Source organism: Motacilla alba, chromosome 8 (assembly GCF_015832195.1).
Source record: "Motacilla alba alba isolate MOTALB_02 chromosome 8, Motacilla_alba_V1.0_pri, whole genome shotgun sequence".
NCBI lineage: Eukaryota > Metazoa > Chordata > Aves > Passeriformes > Motacillidae > Motacilla > Motacilla alba.
The window spans coordinates 198,428-221,752 of NC_052023.1; the positions used below are offsets into that span (position 1 = coordinate 198,428).

Genomic DNA, 23,325 nt, shown 5'->3' on the forward strand with positions numbered 1-23,325 from the left:
TCCCTCTAACGCTGAGAGACTGCCCGAGGTGGGTGTGCTTAGTGTGGAAAAGAGACAACTGAGAGGGCATCTCCCTGGTCCATACAAATATTTCCAAGGAGTGTCACAGAATGGGGCCAGGCTCTGTTCAGTGGTGCCCATACACACGATGAGGAGCAATGGCCATGAACTAAAGCACAAGAAGTTCCACCGGAACGTGAGGAAGAGCTTTCCTTGGAGGGTGGCAGAGCTCTGAAAGAGCTGCCTGGACAGGGTGTGGACCTTCCCTCTCTGGAGACTTTCCGACCCACCTGTATGCGTTCCTGTGTCACCTGCTCCAGGTGACCCTGCTTTGGCAGGGGATTGGACTTGGACTCTCCAGAGGTCCCTTCCAACCCCAACAATTCTGTGATTCTGGGGCCGCGGGCGGAGCACCGGCCCCCTCCCGTCCTTCTCTCCCTCCCTTTCTCCCGTCTCTCCCTTCCTCCCGTCCGTCCCTCCCTCCGTCTCCTGGCGACGCCGGGGACGCGGCGCCGGTGCCGGGGCAGCGCTGAGTCCCGCGGCCGCTGCCATGAGCGCCCCGCAGCCCCGGTGAGTGCGGCCGGGGCCGGGGCCGGGGCCGGGGCCGGGGCCGGTGCGTGTCGGCCTTTCAGCGCTGCGGGAATGGTGACGGGCTCGGGGCCACCGGCGGCGCCTCCCTGCAGCGCGCTGGGGCAGAGAGCGGGGCTGGGGGTGCCCCGGCCGGCCTGGAGAGACCCCCGGCACCTGCCGGCTCCCGGGGCTCCCGTGCGGTAAGGCCGTACCCCGCACCCCGGGGCTCCCGTGCGGTAAGGCCGTACCCCGCACCCCGGGGCTCCTGTGCGGTAAGGCCGTACCCCGCACCCGGGGCTCCCGTGCGGTAAGGCCGTACCCTGCACCCCGGGGCTCCCGTGCGGTAAGGCCGTACCCTGCACCCCGGGGCTCCCGTGCGGTAAGGCCGTACCCCGCACCCGGGGCTCCTGTGCGGTAAGGCCGTACCCTGCACCCCGGGGCTCCTGTGCGGTAAGGCCGTACCCTGCACCCCGGGGCTCCCGTGCGGTAAGGCCGTACCCCGCACCCGGGGCTCCTGTGCGGTAAGGCCGTACCCCGCACCCGGGGCTCCCGTGCGGTGAGGCCGTACCTTGCACCCCGGGGCTCCCGTGCGGTGAGGCCGTACCCCGCACCCCGGGGCACCCCGGGGCTCCCGTGCGGTGAGGCCGTACCCTGCGCGGGGTGATGGGCCGGGGGAATGGCTGCTGCTGCAGGGGAGTGCCTAGTTACCTGCCTGCGGACCTGCAGGGGTTGAGTTCAGAGGCTCTGGACTTGCCCGGGCTGATGTCACAGACAAACAGCGAGGAACAGAGAATCTCTGCAGGTCTCTAGGACAGAATTTGGCACATCCTGGTGTAGTGGGCGATGATCTGAGTAAGCAGGCAGCAGTAGAACTCGCTCCTGGGCCACACAAGGAATCAGCAGCAGAACGCTCCTCTGGCTCCCAGTTCCGTGTGGGGTTGTGAGGCTTAAGACTTCCTCCGGGGGGGGATGGCAGACGGGTGCCAGGTGGAGCACAGGCACCATGATCCCCTGTGGCTCTGCCAGTTGATAACTGAAGCTTTGGTGCTCTCTCACATCATTTATTTGGTGATCGCTGATTTAATTGCGCTGTGAAATATTAACTGAGAAGGTTTGCTTTACAAAACATATAGGATGCCTGCTGTGGCTTTGTCTTGATATCCTTCCAAATGAGTGAGAGTGCTCTTAAAATTTACCATGGTACACAGCTCTGGCTCTGAGCGTAGGGCTTTGGGTAAGCTGCCAGTTGAGAGCAAATACACTGTTAATAAATAATAGTGTCGATGATCATAGCATCACAGAATTCTAAATAACCTCAAATAGAAAATTACTGACCTAAGAGTGACATGTTGTCACTGGCTGCGATGCCAGAGAAACAAACATGACACTCATCCTGGGAAGAGCTTTAGACATACTCCAGGAATCTACAGATCAGTCAGTTTAGGTTCTGTGCCAGGAAAATTGTCTGCTATTCTAATAAACCCCCAGCATTTTTAGAGAGAAGAATAGACAGGATAAATGGGCAGAGATAAAGGAGTCCCAGGAATACCCAGAAAAGGGATGTGATTACTGTGACACGCAGGCTGTACAGAGCTGTCTGAGGCTGGTGCTTTCCCTTTGCTGTGTTTTTTCCTAACATGGATTTTGTCAGTTCTGCACTTCTGCCTGTTGCAGAGGTTTTAAAGGTGGCGTTTGTGTGTGGTTCTTTAATACTGGAACCTTGAACAAGACAGCTCAGACAAGAGCTTCTCTCATCCTTTTGTTGATACCAGGAGCAGGCTGGGTGGGAGCAGGGGTTGCTTTGCTGGAGTGTTCCTGGCCATCCCCGGCACTGGTCCATGCCAGCGTTTTTGGCCACAGGGGGTTCCAGGGCTGGAACTTGTGGCTGCTCCAGCAGCACGGCGCAGCCAGGCCCCAGTGGGCCCGCTTGCATTCTTTCCAATGATTTAAGGGGTGTTGGTCCAGGCCCAACACATTTCCTTATTTCCTCTAATACCCTTTTGAACTCTGAACTGAATTCAAGATTTTTGAGGGCCAGCCTGTTCATAATTTAAATGAGAAAATACATGTTCTGAGACTTTGGTGAAACAAAATGCCACATCACTGTGTTCAGATGGGAGCTGCACTTTGACTAGTTATGTGATGTCTTAGGTGGAAGGAAGTAAATTAAAAGTTTCTCCTCTGCCTCAACGTGCAGTTGCCAGGTGATACCATAAATGAATACTTAGCAAAATTGGTAGAATCTGGTGGTTTCAAATGCAAACTCTGGATTAAAAAGGTAACATAGAACAGTTGCTATCATACCAGTGTTTAAGCAACAGGCATAAAAGGGTAACCTACATTGTTTGTTTAAAGTTTAATTTATTGTTGGCATTTACCTTTGAGGTGATTGTGAAAACCCATGTAAAATTCCTGTAAATCCATGATCTCTTTACTTCAAAACATTTCTCCTTTCTTTCCTTGAATATGCTTTTGTGTGTGGCAGATCAGCCTAGCAATAGACACATAACTGAGTTATCCAGCTGAAAGGGATGTAATAGAGGCACGGTGCATTTAAATCTACAGCCAAAGAAAACAAAAGAGTTCAGTCTCTTGTGTAACTTGAGCCCAGAGAGCCCAGAGGTCAGGCTGAACATATTATGTGGCATGTACCTGAGTGTGCAAACTGTACAAATGTGAAAGGATTTGAGTATTACCAGCTGCATCCTAGTGTCACTGACTTCTCTATTTGTCCTGTTTCCCAGAGGGTGAAGTAAGATACGGTTGTGCTAAGAACAGTTCAAAAATATAACTGCTAATTATGAATGCTTCAGTTTTTGTGTTCAACTTTCACATCTGAGGTTCAGTTTTTTGAAACTTTGATCTTTGGTAACTGTGATGATTGTAGCGAGGCCCTGGCACAGGCTGCCCAGAGAAGCTGTGGCTGCCCCATCCCTGGAAGTGCTCAGGCCAGGCTGGATGGGGCTTGGAGCAGCCTGGGGTAGTGGAAGGTGTCCCTGCCAGCAGCAGGGCCCCTGGCAGAGTGGCTGGGGAGCTGTGTGTGTGCAGCTGGACTCCAGCTCCAGGCACACCACTGCCCTGCCCATGGTCAGGGCTCATCCCCCTGAGCTGCTGCAGGAGCTGTCAGGGCTGGCCTGGCGCTCCCGTGCCGTGGCGGTGCCAGCGCTGCTCCACACTCAGCTCTTGGCCTCAGGTACAAGCCACGTGTTGCTGATAGGGATTTCCAGGAGGACACAAGATACTGCTTTTACATAATCTGATGGGCATTTACCTGACCAAATCCAGGATGATTTTCTAAGGCAGCATTTTGTGTAGCAAACGCTGGGTAGCTCTGTTTAACGTAGACTGTGATAATTTGTGAGTCAAGGGGATTATGAACATCTCAATTTTTTTTATTGCAGTATTCTTGAAACCTATAACAGTCTTACAGACAAACACCTGGTTGGATATTTCAGCAATGCCAGGATAAGACGACATCTTCAGAAATCAGGACTGGTGAGACTGAAAAGTTTCCCTCAATTCTACATTAAATTCAAAATATTTTAATGCTTTTCCCCCCCATATTTCCTTTTGCTCATTCTAGTTTCCCTCTGCAAAGTGTTTCAGTTTGCAGATATACAGCATCATATTGGTTCACTCATGGTTTTTACACTGTGAAATGTAAGCATCTTTGACTTGTTTAAATAGCTTCAGTGTTATTTTTCAGAAGTGTTTAATGGAAAACTGAAGGATTTGGTAAAGGTTGAATATGCTGAACATTTTGTTAAAAAAACTGCTGCCCTCCTAGGTGTGACTCTTTTGCACAGGCAGGTGCAGTAGGGCAGCAAGTGTTTAATCCTTTCCACCCCTTTGGGCAGTGGCCTGTGAAGGGTAAGGCTCAGCCCGAGGCTATTAGAAATGTGGCTGCTGCTCCTTCCATTTGGCCAGTGGAGTTCAAGGATAATACAGTGCTGGAAGGTGAGTTCCAGCACCATGGCAGGGGCAGAGGTGGAAACAAACCAGGAGGAGGAAGTGGTCTTCTGGTAAATTGCACTGTTTCAAAACATACTTTATTTCACCTTCTCCTTTTCAGTAACATGATATTTGTGTGTGGCAGATCTCAAGGAGTGGAAGAATAATACCTGAGAAGGAATACCGCCTCAATGCCATAAGGAGGAACCACCAGAGACACGTCCAGGAGTGCTTGGCTGATGCCATATATCATAAGGTCCTTGACATGGAGGTGTGCCCCTACTGAGGATGTGTGAGCCTTCTCAGGTGTTTCCTCACTGACAGCCAGGGGCTGCTAACTTGTACTGGACTGTTTTCCATGTGTGCCCTCGTGCTCCCCTGGAAGGCTCTTTCCTGCTGGGAAAAAGGACAGACTGTGTGCTTGAGGGTCCCCACATGAAACCTCCATGGGCCTCTCATTGTCAAACCATGCTCTTGTGAGAGCAGGCACTGTCCTGGCTTCCTTATTGCTTTTTGACAGCTCTCAGATTATGAGATGGTATTCACAGGGCTAGTTTGCTGAAAAAAAATTCTGATTAAAAAAAACCCAGTTTGAACATATTTATATTTATGTTGTCTGAGTAAAAAATCTGGACATGCTCCTGTGGGATATCAGGAATGGAGTTGGTTCCTCAACTTTACCAGTGCTCAGTTGTTCCCTAGGCTGTGTGAATATATGCAGGTGAAATGCAAAGAGATTCTATTCACAGCAGTTTTATTGCAGGGCTCAATGAGGGTAGTGGCCAGGGAGAAGGCATGGGACAAGCAGGACAGAAGCAAGAGTTCTTGCACACACCATCTCATGATGGCCAGTAATGGGATTTCTCTTCCTCTTATATTGATAGTATCATCATCAGCTGGGGATGAGCAGGAGACTTAATTATTCTGCGAGGAAAGAGATGATGCAGCCAGTCAAGGTAAGGCTTCAGCGCTGCTGATGGGACTTGGCAGTTTTGCCTGATTTGAGTAGTAACCATGAGCCTGACCAGTGAGTCATGGAGACAAGTGCTCTGTCTCTGATGTGGAAAAGTACAAGAAACAGGCAAGTAGAGGATGATCCTGCCCCAGCTACATCTCCTTCGTCCTTTGTCCAGAAGTTCAGGAGCTTCCATTTATGCCTTTAATTTCTTCTGAATCTAGTTATTCTTCTACTTCTGCAGTGTTCTTGGTTGGGTGATTTAATAATGAATTGCATGAAATGGTACCTCCTTGCATTTCTGCATAGAAATAAAAACATATGCTCTCTGATATGTCTGTTCGATGCTCCATTGTTCTCAGTATGACAAAAGTTATTAAATGTTCTCTTTTTCCAAGGCATCTGTAGTTTTACATACATTCTTCACATCCCTTCTCAGTTTTCCAAGCTGAAGGTCCTCAGTCTGAATTTTTCTTACCTGAGCTATTCCAGGCTTCTCATTACCATTGCTATTTTTTTACCTTTTCTCTTTCTACTATTTCAGTTTTGAAATGGGGAACCATAACAGAATGAATAATTCAAGATACGTTCTCCTCCCAGTAATTCTAGACCTCTCTGCTTTTGACTGCTGATGGGCACTGAGCTCATGTGTTTGGTTGTTTGCTTCTCCACAGGATTTGGGCAGAACTGGCATGTGAGAAATCAAAGAGGTTTTAGGAATCTTCATTTAGGTGTCACGTGGGTTGAACTTGATTCTCTAGTTCTAGTCATGGAAATCCCACAGAAGTCAATGGTTCTTCTCCCCATGCAATCACTTGAATTCATATGGGAAAAGTCATCCTCGTTTTGGCAGAAACATGCTCAGAATTTTATTTCTGTATTAGGAACCTGAATTGTTTGAGAAGAGTGCCTTGAGAAGGTGGCTGCTTCATTGAGCAGCTGGTAAACAATGTCAGGTCTGTTAAACTGTAGATAATACATCTATAAGCAAGTCATGGGGTAAAGAGAGGAGGGGATTTTCCTGGAAGACACTGGTCACTATGGAAATTGCAAAGGTGTCATTTGCTGATGGAAGTCCTGTGGTAGGGAGTCACCCCATGGAAGCGGCGATTCTGGCACCCTGTCAAGGGATCCTGGGCTGGAATAATTTTGGAACGTAAACCAGAACTGCTTCCTTGAGAAAGACACCTGCAGACACCTGATCTGTGTGTGCTGTGCTGCCATGCTGGGATGCAGGAGCCTGGCTGGAGCCAGCGGTGTAATTTAATTCTCACCTCATCTGTTCAGTGAATTCATCTGAGTCGCTCGTCTGAAAGCAAAGGAGAAAGGCAGATGGCTGAGCAAGGGAGGGTGAGAGACAGAGCTGTCTGGTTCCAGTGGGGCAGCCATCCCAGCACTGGGTTGGTGAGATGAGAAGGTAGGGAGAGGCTGCAGTCACAGCAGGAAAGCAGCAGGTGCACTCAAATTTAAGAAAGAAAGAGACCTTCAAACAAACCAAGAATTGTGAGATGCACAGAAACAGACATGAATTGAATCTAGTGGGTCAGCAGCTGGACAGAGTGCAGGAAAATGAATCAGAGGTGGGGACAAGTCTTTTTGCTTGTCCCTCACATTCTCCCATGATTTCCTTTCTTTCCTTAACCAGCTGTTCCACTGGGTGCAGGCCAGCTGATTGTCACAGCTGTCCAGTGAAAGACAGCTGTAATGAGACAGACATCGCTGGTTTTGGATTCAGTGCCTCAGAGACGTAAATTCCTTTTCTTTCAGATGGAGCCATTAATGGGAGAAGTCATCCACATGTATTCCCCTCATCCCCCCATCGCCCCAAGGAACCACCATGCCCTCTGTCCTTTAGTGTCTGGAAAACGAACCGGCCGCTCACAACGGGTGAGTTTCACCAGCTCCTCCACGGGCTATCATGGAAGCACAGACAGCTGCAGGGTGCCCATGCACCTTAGCACAAAGCATTCGCTGCCAGGATCGTTCTGGATAAGGGCCTCATCCTTCATCACTTGAGGCTCCTTTCCTGTTTGCTGGGTTGTGTTACAGAGGAATCTCTAGAAGCTAGTGTTGCAGGAATGGCACGTCAGAACCTAGAAAAAACCCCAAAAACCTTTGCTGTCTGATAAATCTGCTTCAGTCTTTCCCTTTTAGCTGCCTCATGACCTCAGGCAGCCCAGTATCAGTGTGTTGAGCTTTGTCAGTGGAAACGGGCCACAGACAAGGCCCTGAAAATGGTGGGGGTCTTTTAGAAAAGAGAGTTGAAGGAATGAAATCAGACTGAAGCTCAGTTCAGAAGGCTGTGTCTAGGAGCTCTGACTTTTGCTCTTTAACAGCAAAGGAGGAATGTTAATATAATGAAAATGTACTTGAAATATAATGGTACTGAAGCCTGAAGTCAATGGTCAAACATCTAGGTCAGTTTCAACTGGTTCTCTATATCAATAATGACAATTGATGCAGATTCAAGAGAAACTTTTGAGTCCTGAATGACCTTCTCTTCATATAGAGGGGACCTAGACTTGGAGTTGATTATGGTGATGGGCGTTATTATTTCCGAAGCAAGGAGCCTGCCTGCTGTAAGGTGGTGAGTTAACCTCAGCTAAACAGTGCTGTTAGGTGTTAACATTTTAACTTGGTGTTCTGAAGGGTATAGAAGGAAAACATGAAATAAAACAGTCAGGAAAAGCTGAATATTGAACAAAAATAGGTACGTTTTTGTTGTGCATTCTCCCTGGGAAATGCTGAAGTCCATAGCCCACTGCCGCGGTTTCTGTGAGTTCATTGTGTTTGCTCCAAGGCTGTGTGGTGATGAGACAGTAGCAAACCTTGTATTTATGGCCAAGAGTTGTTTTGAATGGTCAGTTAGAGGTGCCTAAAGGGGTCTGGCTCTTTGGAGGCACACTAGAAAATGTCATGTCCTGTAGGTACCTGAAATCACTCACCACTTCCAGATATCTTCATCAGTGCTGTTATTTTTCTCTGTGGCACTGCTCTGCACTGGAAGCTATACACTGAGATTTTGTCATTGTTTTCTTTCTCCTTTTGTAGAGTTCCTTGCGACCAAATAGAGCTCCAGGAAATACACAGCAGCCCCCTCGCCTCCAGCCCCTTCTTGGCTGGGCTGCAGCAGGGTCTGTATCAAAGGCTTCCAAACAGAAGGGCCATGCACTGGGACATTATCAGCAGTTTGCCTGTGGGGTGAGGCTGTACTTCATTCTGAAAAGAAACTGTCCCACTTTAGGGACAGTTTTATAATATTGTTTAAGTACTCTGGTTCCCAGAACTGTGTACTGGCTGCTCAGGGGATGTGCTTTCCAGCTGGGGGGAGCAGCAGTGCTGCAGGGCTCTGCAGGGTTCTGTCTCAGATGAGATCTCGGTGGTGCTGGAGCCAGGGCTTGGTGTGCAGTGCTGTCTGTATCTCTGAGGGTGACATTTTCAAGCAATATGAATGTTGCCTTGCAAATTAAAAGAAAGGGGTTTAGCACAGAAATATTTTAATGAGCATAATTTCAGGCCCCGAGTTCAGTAGCTGTTCCGGAAGGATGCCTGTTGCTCAGTGTTCCAAGAAGTCATGGCCAGTTCCACATGCTCGGGAGCTGGTTGTGCAAAAGCCGTGTCACTTCACTAAAATGTTTTTCCAGGGGGAGAGCCGTGAGTTAAGGTTTAGGAATCCAATGGAGTACATGGCTGGCGTGTCGCCATATCAGCCCCCTGCCATCAGGCGCCGTCGCCGCGCTGTGCCGGTGCCGCCGCCCCGCCCGCACGTAGGGGACAGGTGCATCCCTGGCATCCGACGAGGGCTGCCCGTGGAGAGATGGTTTCATCCCACCACTGGATTCAATGAGCAGTTCTTGATCAATGTGAGTAGTCTCTGTACACGTGCAGGTGTATTACATTCCTCACTGGTGCGGTTGCTTTATGCTGAAGGATGTGCATACCTAGTTTGCACAAAGAAAACGTAGAACTATTAAAATATAAAATTGCTATGCGTGTCCCTGTATAGAAAACATTTGGTGTTTTTCATCAGTTAGGGAGAAAAAAGGTGCTGAACAGCAACCTAGATCAACAGTCATTCAAAGCCTGCCACTTCAGTCAGTCTGATCCTGTCTCTGGCATGAGAGTCTCAGGGATTTGTGAAATGCCTTGAGTCTATGAGCACTGCATCAGTTACACTCTCTCCAGCCAGTTTTAACTCCAGTAAATAAAGTTGTAGGAACCCTGGACTGAGTGGGATGATTTGGGTCATTAACCTGGTCCCTGGAATCTGGGGCTACTCAACACATTGGGTTTTCAGTAGGAAATGTATCCCACACCCTCTGCATGTTACAAACATTTCCCCGTTTAATCAGCTCAGCACTTGTTATAAAAGCCCAGAGGTCTCAAGTGTGGGCTGCACAGATGTGAGCTTTGTTTTCACCCCTCATTGGAGCTGGGAGCTGAAGGCATTTCTGTATGTTTCTGCAGAATACCAATGGGTTCCCCAAGTCCCCACTATGCAGCAACGCCTTGGTCACCATGATCTACCTAGGAAAGAGTAAGCACGTGTCCCTCCGTGATTACAAGGATGAAATCAAAGTCTATCAGCAATACTGTGGAACAGAAAACATTTGTGTCTACAAAGGCGACCTGTTGGAAGGAGGTAAGGACGGAGTCAGAGAGTTCGTATTGATTGTGGCAACATCGTTTTTTGCTAAAACTTTGCCTTGACATCAGAGTGACTACAGCTCAGCTTGGTCAAGATATATGCATCCAAGGATGTTTATACCATCTGCCTCCACATTAAACCTGGATCTATTGTCCCATGGTTGAAAGTAAGGTTACAATTACTTTTGCAATGATGGTAGAAGAATTTAGAGAATTGATTTAAAAAAATACTTGTGGCTTATGCTAATTTTCTCTAGAGATATATGGTTAATAGAGCAGTTGTTGTAGCAATAAACTGTCCTTAAAAGGGGGTTATCTGAGTTGCTAAAATACATCAGTGAATGTTGCTTCTTATTCCAGAAGGAAAAGTACATAGTGGGAGCCCAGTTCCCATCTCTTTTTGTGTGAGTGCAATTCTATCACATCAGTAAAAGATGAATTGTGTTCTGGGAAACTGGACCCAGGAAATGGCTGGGAGGCTCTGGCCTTTGTCCTGCTGTAGCAGTGAGTGGCCAAACTGACAGTGTGACACTTGTCCTAGCTGTCCCACCTCAGGATTCTGGGGCTGGCGAGGGCCAGGGCTGTGTGTGTGGAGGGGCAGCAGTTTAACCAACTGCTGAACTGCCCTGAGAACCCCAGTGCCTGTCCACAGAGGGCTGGCTACTGTGGTGGTGCAGTTAAGAAACAGCAGTTGCTGCAGGCTGACAGTGAAGCACAATGATTTTCTTTGAACCCTTTCTTTCTGTAATTGCAGATACCTTCCAGTTCATCTCCAAGAGGTACCTCGGTTACCCGTTCAGCCTCACCTTTTACCTCAACGGGCTCCAAGTTGACAGGCTGAGCTGCTGCTGTGAGTACAGAGGCTTTCAGTGCAAGAGGCCCTCCCGGCTGCGCCGCAGGAACACCTACTTCAGGGTGCTGCACGTGGCAGGAGCCCCTCCTTGCTACAGGTAGGGAGAAGGTGCCCTTTGCTCACAAGGACTTGGCACAGAGAGCTTCTAACGTGCCTCTCCTCTTTCATCTCTCTGCGCAGCTCTGCAGAGAGCTGTTTCTCAGTGGCCCATGGAAGGCGCAGGATGGAGGTCACCTGTCAGGGTCTCACGTCCAGGGGTGCCAGCACAGCTGGTTCCCTGGCTCCTCACCTCGCCGTGTGTGTGCACGGGGTGGGGACAGTGCTTGTGCTGGAGCACGGGGCGCTGGCTCTGGGGTGGGGTACGTGTGCCACCCGTGTGGCTGTGGCCACAGTGGCTGTGGAATAAATACTGAGCAGGCTGCTCAGTTAGCTGTGGCTTCCAGAGGCTTTTTTTTTTTTTGGTGATAATTGATTTTAAGCAGCTCTGCCTCTGAAGTGAGATTCTGTTGCAATAGTCCCAGCTTCAGAATAAGGCAGCACTGAATATTTGCCATGGTTCAGAAACCAAATCTGTGCAGAAAGGTCTTGAGCAAATGTCAGTGCTGTGGCCGACAGCTGTGATTCTGCCAAGAGGCTTTCATTTTCATAAAATCTTCCTTTTCTGTAATTGTTAATTCAGGCCATACATAAACTTATGGACATGTGGATAATTTAAAATCTTTTGTGTTATTTTAATAAATAATTGTTAAAAGAGCAGCTAGCAGTTGGAACAAGAGACTCTTCACAGAGGTGTACTCTGTTCCTTCAGATAAGGCCTGAATTCTGAGAAAAAAATGCTAGTTTATTGTACCATAGCTTTTGCTCCAGTCTAACAGTGAACATGATTTATGTTCATTGCATGTTCATTGCATGTTCAAAGGAGTGAGAAGCATCTGAATTCAGAATGGCTATAGTGGCTATAGATTTTAGGAAATGTCCCAATCTCAGCTTTTTGTGATTTCTATAAAGATTTGAGGAGAATTTTCAGAATTTAATATCGTATCAAAAAACTGGATTAATTAATTCCTAAGTTACTCCCCCTTTCTGTCCCCTTCCCTTTTACTCTTAGTGATGTCTCTCTTTTCCTGCCTCTTATCAATCCAGCCGACCTTATCTGATGACTAAAAGTCATCTCCATTAACCCGATTTTCCCCATAAATGACAGCTATTTTCACACCCCTTCAGGCCAAGTGCACTTGGGTTTGTTTTCTGCTCCATGACATATGTTGAATGCCCACTCCCAGTAAAAGCCCCAGTTGATTCTCCCTGGTGGCTCAAGGCTTTGGCTCACCACGAGGTGATGCTGCAGTGATTTCTGCACCATGCTGCAAGCCTTGGTCTGAGCGCTGTCTGCTGGCCAAGGTCCAGCGTTTCTGTACAGCTCCTGACTGTGAGAGAGAGATAGGGAGCCTATCACTCCATTTTATACAGGAGGGGCAGTCTCAACAACTCATTCAAAATGCTTTGTTTTCCATTTGCTTTGTTTGGGTTTCCTTTAAGTAGGTAAACAGAACAGAAAAAGAAAATTACTAACTTTCAGCCTTCTTCCCCCACAGTTCTTAGACCCAGCAGATAAGTTCAGAAACCCCCAGTCTTATCCACAAACCCTCAGTTATCACACTACTGGGAGTTACAGCAGGATCTGGATCCAGAACACGTCAGAGCTTGTCTGCCTTTCTCAGTGGTTCTGTCTTCACAGCCAATGCTTGGTGCAGCTTCAAATTAATGGGCACTTGTAATAATTTTGGTTCTGTTTGAATGTCATTGTCGCCTGTGAGTGTAGGCAGCATTACTGTCCTTCAAGGCAGAGCTGCATCTGTGTTAGGGAGCTCCCAGGGATTGCAGGTGCTTCTCCTTGTGCGTCGCTGTGGCGGTGCAGAGGCAGATGGGTGCCTGGTTTCCCTGCTGATAACAAGCTGAACTCATTGTCTGTGCTGCCCTCCGTTGTTCAAAGGAAGAAAAATGTGATACTTCCCAACCTGTGTTATTTTCTAGGTGCTTTCTTGCCATGGGTCTGGACAAAAAGCTGTTCCCCCCCAAGAGGAAGCTGAAGTTCTACACGGTGCCGCACATGTGCTCCTGCTCTCCGTTCTGCGCGCACAGCGAGCCCTGCGAGAACAGCGTGCTGCAGAAATCCATTGAGGGCTCAGTGTCCCTCACCATTCCCAGCCACGAAGAAACTGTGGAAACCATTGACGAAACACTGGACTCTGACGAGGAGTCCAGCGAAGAAGACGAAGAAGAAGACGAAGAAGAAGAAGAAGCAGAAATGGAAGACCAATCTTATGGGGAGACCGAAGACACCACTCAGGAAAACACCAGTGAAAGTGGTATAGTATTCCCAAACATGAGCAGGGGATGAGAAGGGGGAGGGGATGGTTCTGGAGAAGGCCTGGGATTGTGGACCGCCAGCTTTGACTGGGGCATGAGAATGTGGTGATGTCTGTATCTGGGCCACAGAACTGGAGGGGCTCCTTTCAGCCATGCAACAGGATGAGGTGGTTTGCAAGAGCCAAGGAAGCGAGTAAGGAAGGGTGCTGAGGCAATGACACAGGTTCCTCAGAGCAGCTGTGCCTGCCCCATCCATGGAAGCATTCAAGTCCAAGTTAGAAGGGGCTTGGAGCAGCCTGGGATAGTGGAAGGTGCACTCAGCAATGGAAGAGGCGACAAGCTCAGTCTCTGCCTTTACTTTCTCCTTATCATAATCTTCTTTGGAAGCAATCACATTCACAGAAAGATTTTAATTCCTACTTCCTATTCCTATTTTTGCTTTCACAGTTCTGCAGTGTTGCTGGTCATCTGACACTCGTTAGTCCCTCCAGATGTGTGTTTGGGATTAATGAAGCCTTTTTCCTTCAGGAGGAACTGCCCTTCTGACAGAGACCTCACTGCCAACACTGCAATTGGAACCTCAATTGATTTTTAATACAGAAAAATAAATCTCCTTATTCCCTTAGTCCTCATTGTCTTGGTAATTGTTTGTTTGCCTAACTGGTTCTGCATCAGGAACTCTTCATTTCTGTCCTTGGTGTTCTGTCACTTCAGTGTGTTAAAAGCCCTGATGGAAGGAAAGGAGGGCAGCAATACAATCTGCAAAGTGAGGGATGGTGGCTGCAAGGGACAGCTGGTGGCAGCAGTGCAGCTGGCCTGCACGGTGCAGGTGTGTTCCCGAGCGCAGGGAGCCCGCGGCAGCAGGGCGGGTCTGGATTTTAGGTGGGAATCCCCGACATCCCTGTGCTGGTGCCTGGGATGGGCACAGCACAGCTTTGGGGGCGAGGGGAGCTTCTCTAATGCGTCTGCATGAAGAGGGTTTCACCTCCAGAGCCAAGCAAAGTGCTGCGAAGGGCTGGGAGCTGGATCCGTGTGGATCCCTTCCAGCTCAGCTTTCTCTGTGACCTGTCAGATGTCAAGCTTGTCAGCCGAGTGCCTGGCTGAATTCCAGAATGTGGATGTAAGAGTGGTAGTTCTGTGCAGGCTTTGTTTGTGCTGGGCTTTCCCTGGGCCCTGGAGGAGCACGTTAGAGCAGAGTGATAGCAGAGTGCCTCTGCAGTGCCCTTTGGCTGGAGTTCATTAAATTCACTGAGCTTATAAGACACTTCTTTGCTATTTAGCCATGTCAATATACATTTATTGTACTTTGCTCTATAATATATTACCTTTCTCCAGCTTGCTCAATTGCTTGTAATTTTTTTCATCACAACCAGTTTTTCTCCTGTTATAATAGATTCTTGCATTTAATTTCTGAGTTTTCCCAGCTCTGAATTTTTCTAGTACTTTCCATGGCTGGTAATTTTGTTTATTTTTGTTTTAATGTATTACTCATACCTGAGTTTTGCTACATTTTTGCTACTCTATGAAGAACACAATGCTTTTTAATGATAATATACTCTTACAATTCCTATCTGTGGTCTTAGATTCTCTCATGCCTTTAAAAAGACTGTGCAAATTCAAGGGCAAAAGGAGATTAATGATGTTAATTAATATCAACTCAGAACGTTAACATTGGCCCAGTGTTTCTATCTGCTTAAAAAGAACTTTTTAAATTGTGAATTCTGTTTCCTGTCTTACAGTACAATTCTTCTATTTTAGAATATGATGAAGATTTTGAAGCTGATGAAGAAGTTAATGAAGAGGGACAGACTGGTGATCAAATGAATGGAATGTCAGAGTCATCCTCAGATGATAAAAACCACAATTTAGACCATGGACAGGAGAGTGAAACCTCATCTCAGAAGGCACTGCAGGCCCCTGACAGTGAGAAAGATGAAAGTGGTGGATATCCTGATGGCAGGGACTCTGAAGATGATCTGCCAGGTTAGTTTTGTCCATAATGAGGCTTGGAGAAGCTGACCTGATGCATGTTTTACAGTTTGCATGTGTCCAGTAGGTATGTTGAGTCTGCATAGGAAAACCTATGCCCTTCCTACTGAAATGCTAAAAGAAAGCTGTTTTATCTGCTATTAATAGTGCCATGGCGTGCAGGCAGCCCCCTGGCAGGGAGAGCTGGGCCTGGGCTGAGTGTTCAGGGGCTGAGATGGAGCTGGAGCAGGCAGGCTCCCAGAACCTTGGCAGGACAACCCTCCATGTCAGCAGGCACTCACACGTGGGAATCTGTGACCCCTGACACCTTCTGAGGGGCCCCAGGACACCTGACAGGCCACCCTGGGTTATAAAACTGCTGTCTTTAATGGCCCTGAATATGGCTCTAATTTATTTGGCTGTGCCAGAGATCTGGAAATAGATCGTCTGAAGGGAAAGGTGATGGTGCTGTGCAGGGCTGGGATTTGGACTTCATGGTTCTTGTGGGGCCCCTTCAACTCAGCTTCTTCTGTGATTCTGTGGATCTCTGTAGAGGAACCTGCTTGGTTTTCCCGTGATGGAGGAGCAGTACTCTGAGTGGGGATCTCTAAACTGGGGCTGTAAGGCCTCTTGGTGCAACATGTTTTTCAGAACATGCACTTCTGCATGGATTATAGTTCTGACGCTTTTATTTTCTTTGCCTGACTAGATTTTTGGGTCTTGAGTTAGACCAATCTCTTCTTGGGCCCATGTAGATTGTGGACAGCAGCAAGGCTGTGCAGCAGCCAGCTCTGCTGTTCAGCTCACTGTTAAATGAAGGATTATGGCCTTTTTTTCCCCTCAAATTTCCCATTTATGAATTTAATATGATGATGCCCTATGTTTTTTTAGAGGAGACAGCGAACTTCATCTCCAGTTCAGCCTGAAGGGTTTACACATGGTTTTGGAGATCTTTCTAATATTCAATGAGTTAACAGAAGGGCACTGAGGGATTGTTGCTGTGGTTGAAGTCTTTTATCAAATGAAGCCCAAGAGTCTGTGCTAAACCCTTTCTGAGCCATATTTAGAGGTGCATTTGGAGGTGTATTTCTGTGTGATTGATAGAACTATTCTATAAATCTTTGATTAATTTCTATTTTTTCTATTATCAGATAAAAAACCTCCACGTTAAATGGCTTTAATTTTAATACTTCATACATGTGGGCAATGTTCTTCTATTTACACTTACTGGGATTTTGTCACAGTATCCTCAGATGGTATAATTCAGAGAATGCTATTGGGTGGGATTGTGTCCCTTTGTGAGTGCCCAGTGAATGCACAGGTTTAGGGACACATACTAAATTAAAACTTGCTGTTTTCAGAGAGGAGGCCTGCAGACTCTCTCTCATCCATGAGCACTCAGCACAGCACTGAGACTGGCTCTCAAGCTGAAATGAAGGCAGACCCCGTGAGCTGCAAAGAGGACTGCAATATCAAAAGTACACCTGATAGTGTAGCACACGAACACTATGGAAAGGAGAATGGGGAGAAGAAACTGCTCAGAGTGGAGGAAAATCAGGAGAATTCTGCACTGGAAAAGAAAGGAATAGATGAAGCCGAAAAGACAAAACCAGAAGACCTTACAGCAAGGGAAGATACTAGAATTTTTCATGAAAACATAATGGGAATGCAGCATCAAAATCCTGAGGTTAATGGGGAATTCAAACAGACTGGGTCAGGAGAAAGTAACATGAATGAGGAGGAGAAATGTCCTCCAGTGCCTTGGGAAAGCAGGGTATTGGGCATGGAGGATGGCAACGAAGAGTCTCCCTGGTGTGAGGAAGGAGGTGAGTACAGCTCTGCACAGCTCTGCGTGCCTGTGCTGCTGCTGTTGCCTTGCACTCATTCGTGGTTCAGCACGGGGAGCTGCTGGAGCTGCTGTGAGCTCCATTTCCACTCAGAACATTAACACTGCCTCAGTGTTTCTCTGCTAGTGTTTCAAGTGCAAGGAGTTGTCCAAAAATGAATTTTAAACCATTTTAAAGCTGAGATGGCTGATTGGCTTCTACTCCCCTTTTGCTCTTTAATGGTTTCTTTCTTGCTTTCTGTTTTCTTTGTGATAGTCTTTGAAGACTGCAAACCAGTCCAGGAGGAAATAGCAAAAGCAACTGGAAATGATCATCCTGTGAATCCTGAGCCTGGTGATTTGTGTGCCAATGAGGAGGAAAAGAACACAGCAAATACAGAGCGTGGTGCCAGTGGAGGTAAGATTGGCTGTCAGTCAGAGTCAAGGATTACCTGAAGTCTTTTAATGGAAGTGTTTGCCCTTTCCCTTTCCTTTGGCTATCAAAGTCTCCTTATGCTTTTTTTCTTTCCTAACTTGTAAAAAATCAGGTGATGACTAGCTGGCATCTGTAGTCATGTATAATTAATGCTTTTTTGGCCGCAAAATGGTTCTAGGAGAAGAATCCAGGCCACAAAAAAACTGAGTCAGGAAATAGCTGTGGAAAGCAGGAATGTAGTGAGGTACCGTGTGCTTCCTGGTAGTGTGCAGCCTCCCTGGGACATGCCTTGGTTCCCAGGGGCAGGAATTAACCCTGTATATTTCCCTGGTGATTACAGAATCCACAGGAAGCTGAATGTTCTTTGTCCTTTCTGTGCATATTTCACATGGTCAGCTATTTCTGACTTTGAGTGTCACTGTTGAGCTTACAGGTGCTGCACACACACACGAGCTCCCTGCAGGTAGGGAGGAAGGCAGAGCAGGCAGGACAAGCATGACTGGCCTTGCGTCAACATTTTTAGTTAAGTTCTTTATGCCAGATGCCAGAACAGCAGTACTAAAGACATGGCCAGAGCGCAGGGATGTGATGAGAAGCAGCACAGCAAGTTCTCTTGGGGTGCCCAGGCTGCTGTCCCTCACTGCTGGGCACAAATGGCACCTTTAGCAGTAACCCCGAGAAGCATGGAACGCTGACAGGGTGCTGAGTGAACCAATGTTTGATTATCTCCCAACAGCACCAGATGGAACCTTCCTGGCAGAAGGGAGGAGAAGCCGTGGTGTGCAGGAGGCAGCAGGACAGGCGGTGGGAGCAGGGGAGCCCACGGGGCCGGGACCAGTCCTGGAGCAGGACGCTGCTGCTGAGGGAGATGCTGGCAGCGGAGAGGCCGCAGGAAAAGCGGCAGGGCTGGGGGATTCACTGCCCCCGGCAGGCACGGGGGCTGTGCTGGAGGAATCCGCGCCTGAGGAAGGCGCCGTGGCAGAGGAGCATCCCAAAGGAAAGGGAACAGGGGCGGCAGTGAAGCTGGGCACAGCGGTGTCACCTGGGGAGCAGGAGGTGCTGGTGGAGGGCACGGAGAGAGAGGTGGCGCTGGGAAAGCCAGCAGCTGGGGGAGAGGGGCCGGCTGGGGCACTGCCAGGGTGGGAGGCACACAGAGCCGTGCCCCGGGGGCAGGAGGGGGCTGGGGGCACCGGTGAGGAGGAGGCTGCAGAGGAAGGCCTCAGAGGAGCAGTAGGGCTGCCAGCAGAGGAGGAGGAGGTGGGCGAGGCAGCGTGCGAGGCGGGGGAGTCCCTGGGGCAGGGAGGGTCTGCAGGGAAGGACACGATGGTGGGTGCTGTGTCAGAGGGAGAGGAGCCTGGGGAGGATGCTGATGTGGCAGCAGGTGGGAGTGCCAGAGCTGTGGGCCCAGAAGGAGAAAAGGCTGTTGAAGAAGACTTTTCTGAAGGGGAGGAGGCTATGGGGAAGCCTAGGGTTCTCTGGGAAGCACTAGGGGATATGGAAACAGGAGAAGCAGTGTCTGGAGGGGAAGGGTTTGTAAAGCCAAGTCAGTTTTCCCAGCTGAAAGTGTCAGAGGTAGAGCAGATGGAGATGGGGAAAGCTGTCCCAGGAGCTGCAGCAACACTTGAGAGTGCTCAGGCTCTCCAGAGAGTGGAGGACACAATGGAAGAGCCTGTGGAGCCTGACAAGGGTCCTGTACTGGAAGTGGCACCTGGGTTAGGGGCACTGGGGGGTGCTCGGGGGGATCCTGTCACTGAAGGGTCATCACAGGTGGAGGAGGGTGCAGCAGAGGCACTTCGGAGTGGAAACCGATCTGAGGGCAGCAAAGCAGAGACAGACAGGGCAGTGGAAGCAAAACCCGAAGGAGAGGCGGTGGCAGGGTCTGCAGGGGCGGCCGGAGCGGGCTCGGGGGATGAAGAGCAGGCCACAGATGGAGCAGCAGCTTCAGAGGAGCCGGCAGCTGGGACAGAGGGGTGGCTGAGGCGCGGGCAAGTGAAAGGGAAGGGCAGGTCTCCCGGGGAGGGGCTGGTGGCCATCGCAGTGCTGGGCGGCCAGCCCGGCCCAGGAGCCCTGCCCGGGGGCCCGGCGGGGGCCGGGGCTGGCGGGGTGGGCGGCGGGGCGATGGCACAGGAGGGGGTGACAGGAGCGGAGCTGGGGGCGCAGAGCGGGGCAGGGGCAGAGGAGCGCTCAGCCGCGGGAAGGGCGGTGAAGCGGGAGGCAGCGGCGGGCTGCGAGGCACGGGCAGCGGCGCCAGCCGAGGGCCGGGAGCCGGGAGCGGGGCCCCCGGGGCAGCCAGCGGGGCTCGGAGCGAGGGGGCTGCGGGAACGGCCCACGGCAGAGCCCAACCCGAGCAGCCCTGTCCCCGGGCACGGGGGAGTGGCCCCGGGCGGGACGGGAGGGCCCCCGGGAGGCGAGGGGCTGTGCCCGGGCGCCCCGCCGCCGGCAGCGCCAGCCGCGGGCGCGGCGCGGGGCAGGGACGGGCGGCAGGAGCAGGGCATGGAGCGGGCAGCAGCCAGAGCCCAGGGCGAGCAGCCCCGGCCCTGTGGAAGCTCGGCCGAGGGCGAGCTGGCGGATGTCGCGGCGCGGGCCGGGGCCGCTGCTGCAGCCGGGGAGCCGCGGAAGGACGGAGCCGTCGGAGGCAGCCCAGGTGTGCCGGCGGGCGCTGACGAGGGCCAGGGGAGCCGCAGGTCCCGTCAGGTGAGTCCTGCGTGGGGCAGCCACTGTCCCCAGCGGTCCCCAGGCTGATTCCTGTCAGAGACAGGATGCACCGCCTCGTCCCATTCCTTATCCATTCCTTAAATTTCTGCTGATGGTAGCTGGGTCAAGGGATGATAACTCCTTTTGGGTGGCGGCTTCTGCATTGTTTCCTATTCCCAAAATCCCGTGCAAATAAATCCCTTTGCGGCGGCACCAGTGCTCACAGCCCCTCCGTCCCCCCTCCCCTTCGGGAACATGTCGCAGTTCTGGTGGCATCGGGTGAGCCCCGGGAGCACTCGGCTTCCCTGTTTCCCTGGCCTCTCCTTGGAGGAGATGTCACAGCAGTACCTCAGTAGCTCCGAGTTCAGCACATTTTCTGTGATGTTTGGTTATTGTTTTGTAGGATATCACAAACCCAGACCCCCTCATCATGTCCTCAGAAGAGGATGGGGAAGAAACTCTGCTCTGAGCTTTTTCTGCAGCTCCCCAGTGTTGTGTCCTGCCACTTGCACTCAGCTGGCCATGGGTTTGTGCCGGCTGGGATGTCACTCCTCTCTTCACTCTGTGAGCACCACAGCCACCTGTCACGTTTCACTGGAGCAGCTCCTCAGCGTGTGGCAGACAACTGCAACAAGCTTGTGTTTGCCAGACCGGGAATCAGCACTCCTCTGGAAGGATGAAGACAGTAATCACAAGGATTGTTCCACAGCTGTCTGCCTTGTTTTTCTTGAAAACCAGAGAAATACTGGACTGACTGAGCTTCCCCTCCTCCCCTAGGCACCGCTTGCTCCTGCAGGCAGGGAGGGCTTTCATGCTGGCATCTTCCCGAGCCCATGCTAGGGGAGGGGAGCCCTCCTGCACCCACAGTGTCCCCTGTGCCAGGAGCGTGTGGGGGCCTCCCTCCCCTTGGGCATCCAGGCTTGCTGCTGGCCACACTTCAGGGCATTCTCAGCACGTGGAAATGTTGTTGAAAGGTGTTAAATCAGAACAATTCTAACAAGTATTTGTAAATGCATAAAGCTTGGCCTTCTGCTTTTGCTGGAGTCACTCAGGAGTGGCCCATGGAACCTCAGGTGAGGATGCCAGCAGGGTGGTCAGTTTAGAGTTGTCTCAGCCTGGTGCTGGCTGCCCTTCTCTGCTGCCCAAGGCTCTTCTCAGCTCTGCTGCGCCTCTGGCAGCCCTGGGGCCCCCAGGACCCTTCTGGGCCAGGCACCTGGGGCTGGGTGTGCAGCAGCCTCTAGGCACTCTGAGCTTGGTGGGTGCAGCAGACTCGGCCCCACAGAGTGCGGACTGTAACTGCATTTTCAAGTAGGGAAAAGACACCGAAATGAGCGGATTTTGAGTGGATTGGTGCTGTGAGTCACTTCAGATCAATATACATGGAACTGGAAACTCAAACCTGATCAAGTGCTTGCTGTGTGTTTGCTCCTAGAGATGTTCCTGTACTAGAGATGGTTGCCTTTGTGTGTTCAGTCTGCACATGTCTCAGAGGGTTGTGTTTTCTCTGTCCATACCCATGCCTACATGTTCTCTCAGGCCTATTAAATACCTGTACCAGTCTGTGTAGCTCCTTCAATTTGTGCCAGGGGTTTAACTGTAGGAATTATCCCTGCCAGTGCAGCAGGGCCCAAGCTTCAGTGTCTGCCTCTGCTTGCCAGTGGGCTGACTGATGTTGGGGTGAGTGTTTGTGCCACCAAAGCTGCCCTGTGCAGGTGCCCCTCTAAAGCTCACACCCGGGGCTGCGGGCGTGGCCACACCTGGGTGGCAATTCCAGGGGGACAGGGAGGGATGCAGGAGACCCAGAGCATCAGAGAAGGTTTTGATGAACAGAGCAGCGTGACTGTAAGGAACCGGAATGCTGAAGGATCATTATTTAACAGTCTTGAAACATTTATTAGTGACACTTATGTGTGTGGTTGTAACAGCTGGGGGAAAGAATCCTGTGGTTAGGAACACATATGTGGACTTCCAAAACATTAGTGTCCCTGTCATTTGAGCAGGCAGAAGTTTGGTAATAAGCAAAAACCATGGAAATGGATAATTGCATAGGTTTGGAAAAGCTTCCCATGGTCCTTTCTGCTTTCCTATATAGTGCTAATTAGTAATTAACTTCAAAGTGAAAAGTAGGTTGCACTTAGGGAAAAGCAAGATGTGCAGCAAAAAGAAAAAAAAAGACTAATTATTAAAGTGAGCATATGTGAGCAAAGCAAACTATCCAACAGTGTTGCCACTGGCAAAACTCATTCTTGGCTCATCAGGAAGGCTTTTTTAACTCCCTGAAGTGTCAGGTATTTTCAGTTGCCTGTCATTGGCTTCTGATGGTTGTGCCTGAGGTGTGCCTCAAACAGCTGGAACCTGGTGACATTCCACAGCTGAAGAGATGCATTTAATCAGTTCAAAACCGTGCCAGCTGTGCACTGCTGACACAGGATGGGAAAAGTCTAAAGCCTAGCTCCTGGAACTGGGCACCAAGCCCTGGCATTGCTGGCAGATATGTGGAACAGTGACTCACAGACGCCACCGAGGATGCTGGGTGTGGACAGCATGGGCAGCTCATCCATCTGTCTGAAACGAGGGCTGCAAGGTGGGTTTCCTGCCTGGGAATTGCCTGAGTGGCTTTGGGGCTCAGCTGTACAAACTGGACAGGACTGACCCCTCTGCTTGCCCATTGGGGCTGAGCCTCTCAGGCAGCCCTTCTGTGCTGTGCCAGCCCTGCAGTCCTGGCTGTGCTGGCTGTGCTGGGCTGTCCTGTCTGTCCTGGGCTGTCCTGGCTGTCCTGTGCTGTGCTGGCTGTCCTGTGCTATCCTGGCTGTCCTGGCTGTGCTGTCCTGTGCTGTGCTGGCTGTGCTGGCTGTCCTGGCTGTGCTGTCCTGTCTGTGCTGTGCTATCCTGTCTGTCCTGTGCTATCCTGTCTGTCCTGTGCTGTCCTGGGCTGTCCTGGCTGTGCTGGCTGTCCTGTGCTATCCTGGCTGTCCTGTGCTGTGCTGGGCTGTCCTGGCTGTGCTGGGCTGTGCTGGCTGTCCTGGGCTGTCCTGTGCTGTCCTGGCTGTCCTGGG

The 23,325-nt window shown here is 50.3% G+C and overlaps 1 protein-coding gene across 7 annotated transcripts; it reads left to right on the forward strand.

The window, feature by feature from the left end:
* The first annotated feature begins 51 nt into the window (after positions 1–51).
* On the forward strand, positions 52–22,838 carry ERICH3 (glutamate rich 3). Of its 7 annotated transcripts, none has more exons than XM_038144977.1 (16): positions 52–770; positions 3,972–4,065; positions 4,667–4,792; positions 5,406–5,477; positions 7,244–7,363; positions 7,986–8,063; positions 8,528–8,677; positions 9,121–9,339; positions 9,944–10,118; positions 10,878–11,073; positions 13,011–13,345; positions 15,105–15,329; positions 16,676–17,140; positions 17,417–17,557; positions 18,312–20,269; positions 20,673–22,838. In XM_038144977.1, exons 1-16 carry the CDS (start codon positions 643–645, stop codon positions 20,736–20,738), a joined length of 4,548 nt encoding a protein of 1,515 aa, XP_038000905.1. In that variant the 5' UTR covers positions 52–642; the 3' UTR covers positions 20,739–22,838. The 7 variants fall into 7 exon arrangements, with proteins under 7 accessions (XP_038000905.1, XP_038000906.1, XP_038000907.1 ...); XM_038144978.1 differs by having other exon boundaries at positions 4,667–4,777; XM_038144979.1 differs by having other exon boundaries at positions 52–570.
* The last annotated feature ends 487 nt before the right edge of the window (positions 22,839–23,325 follow it).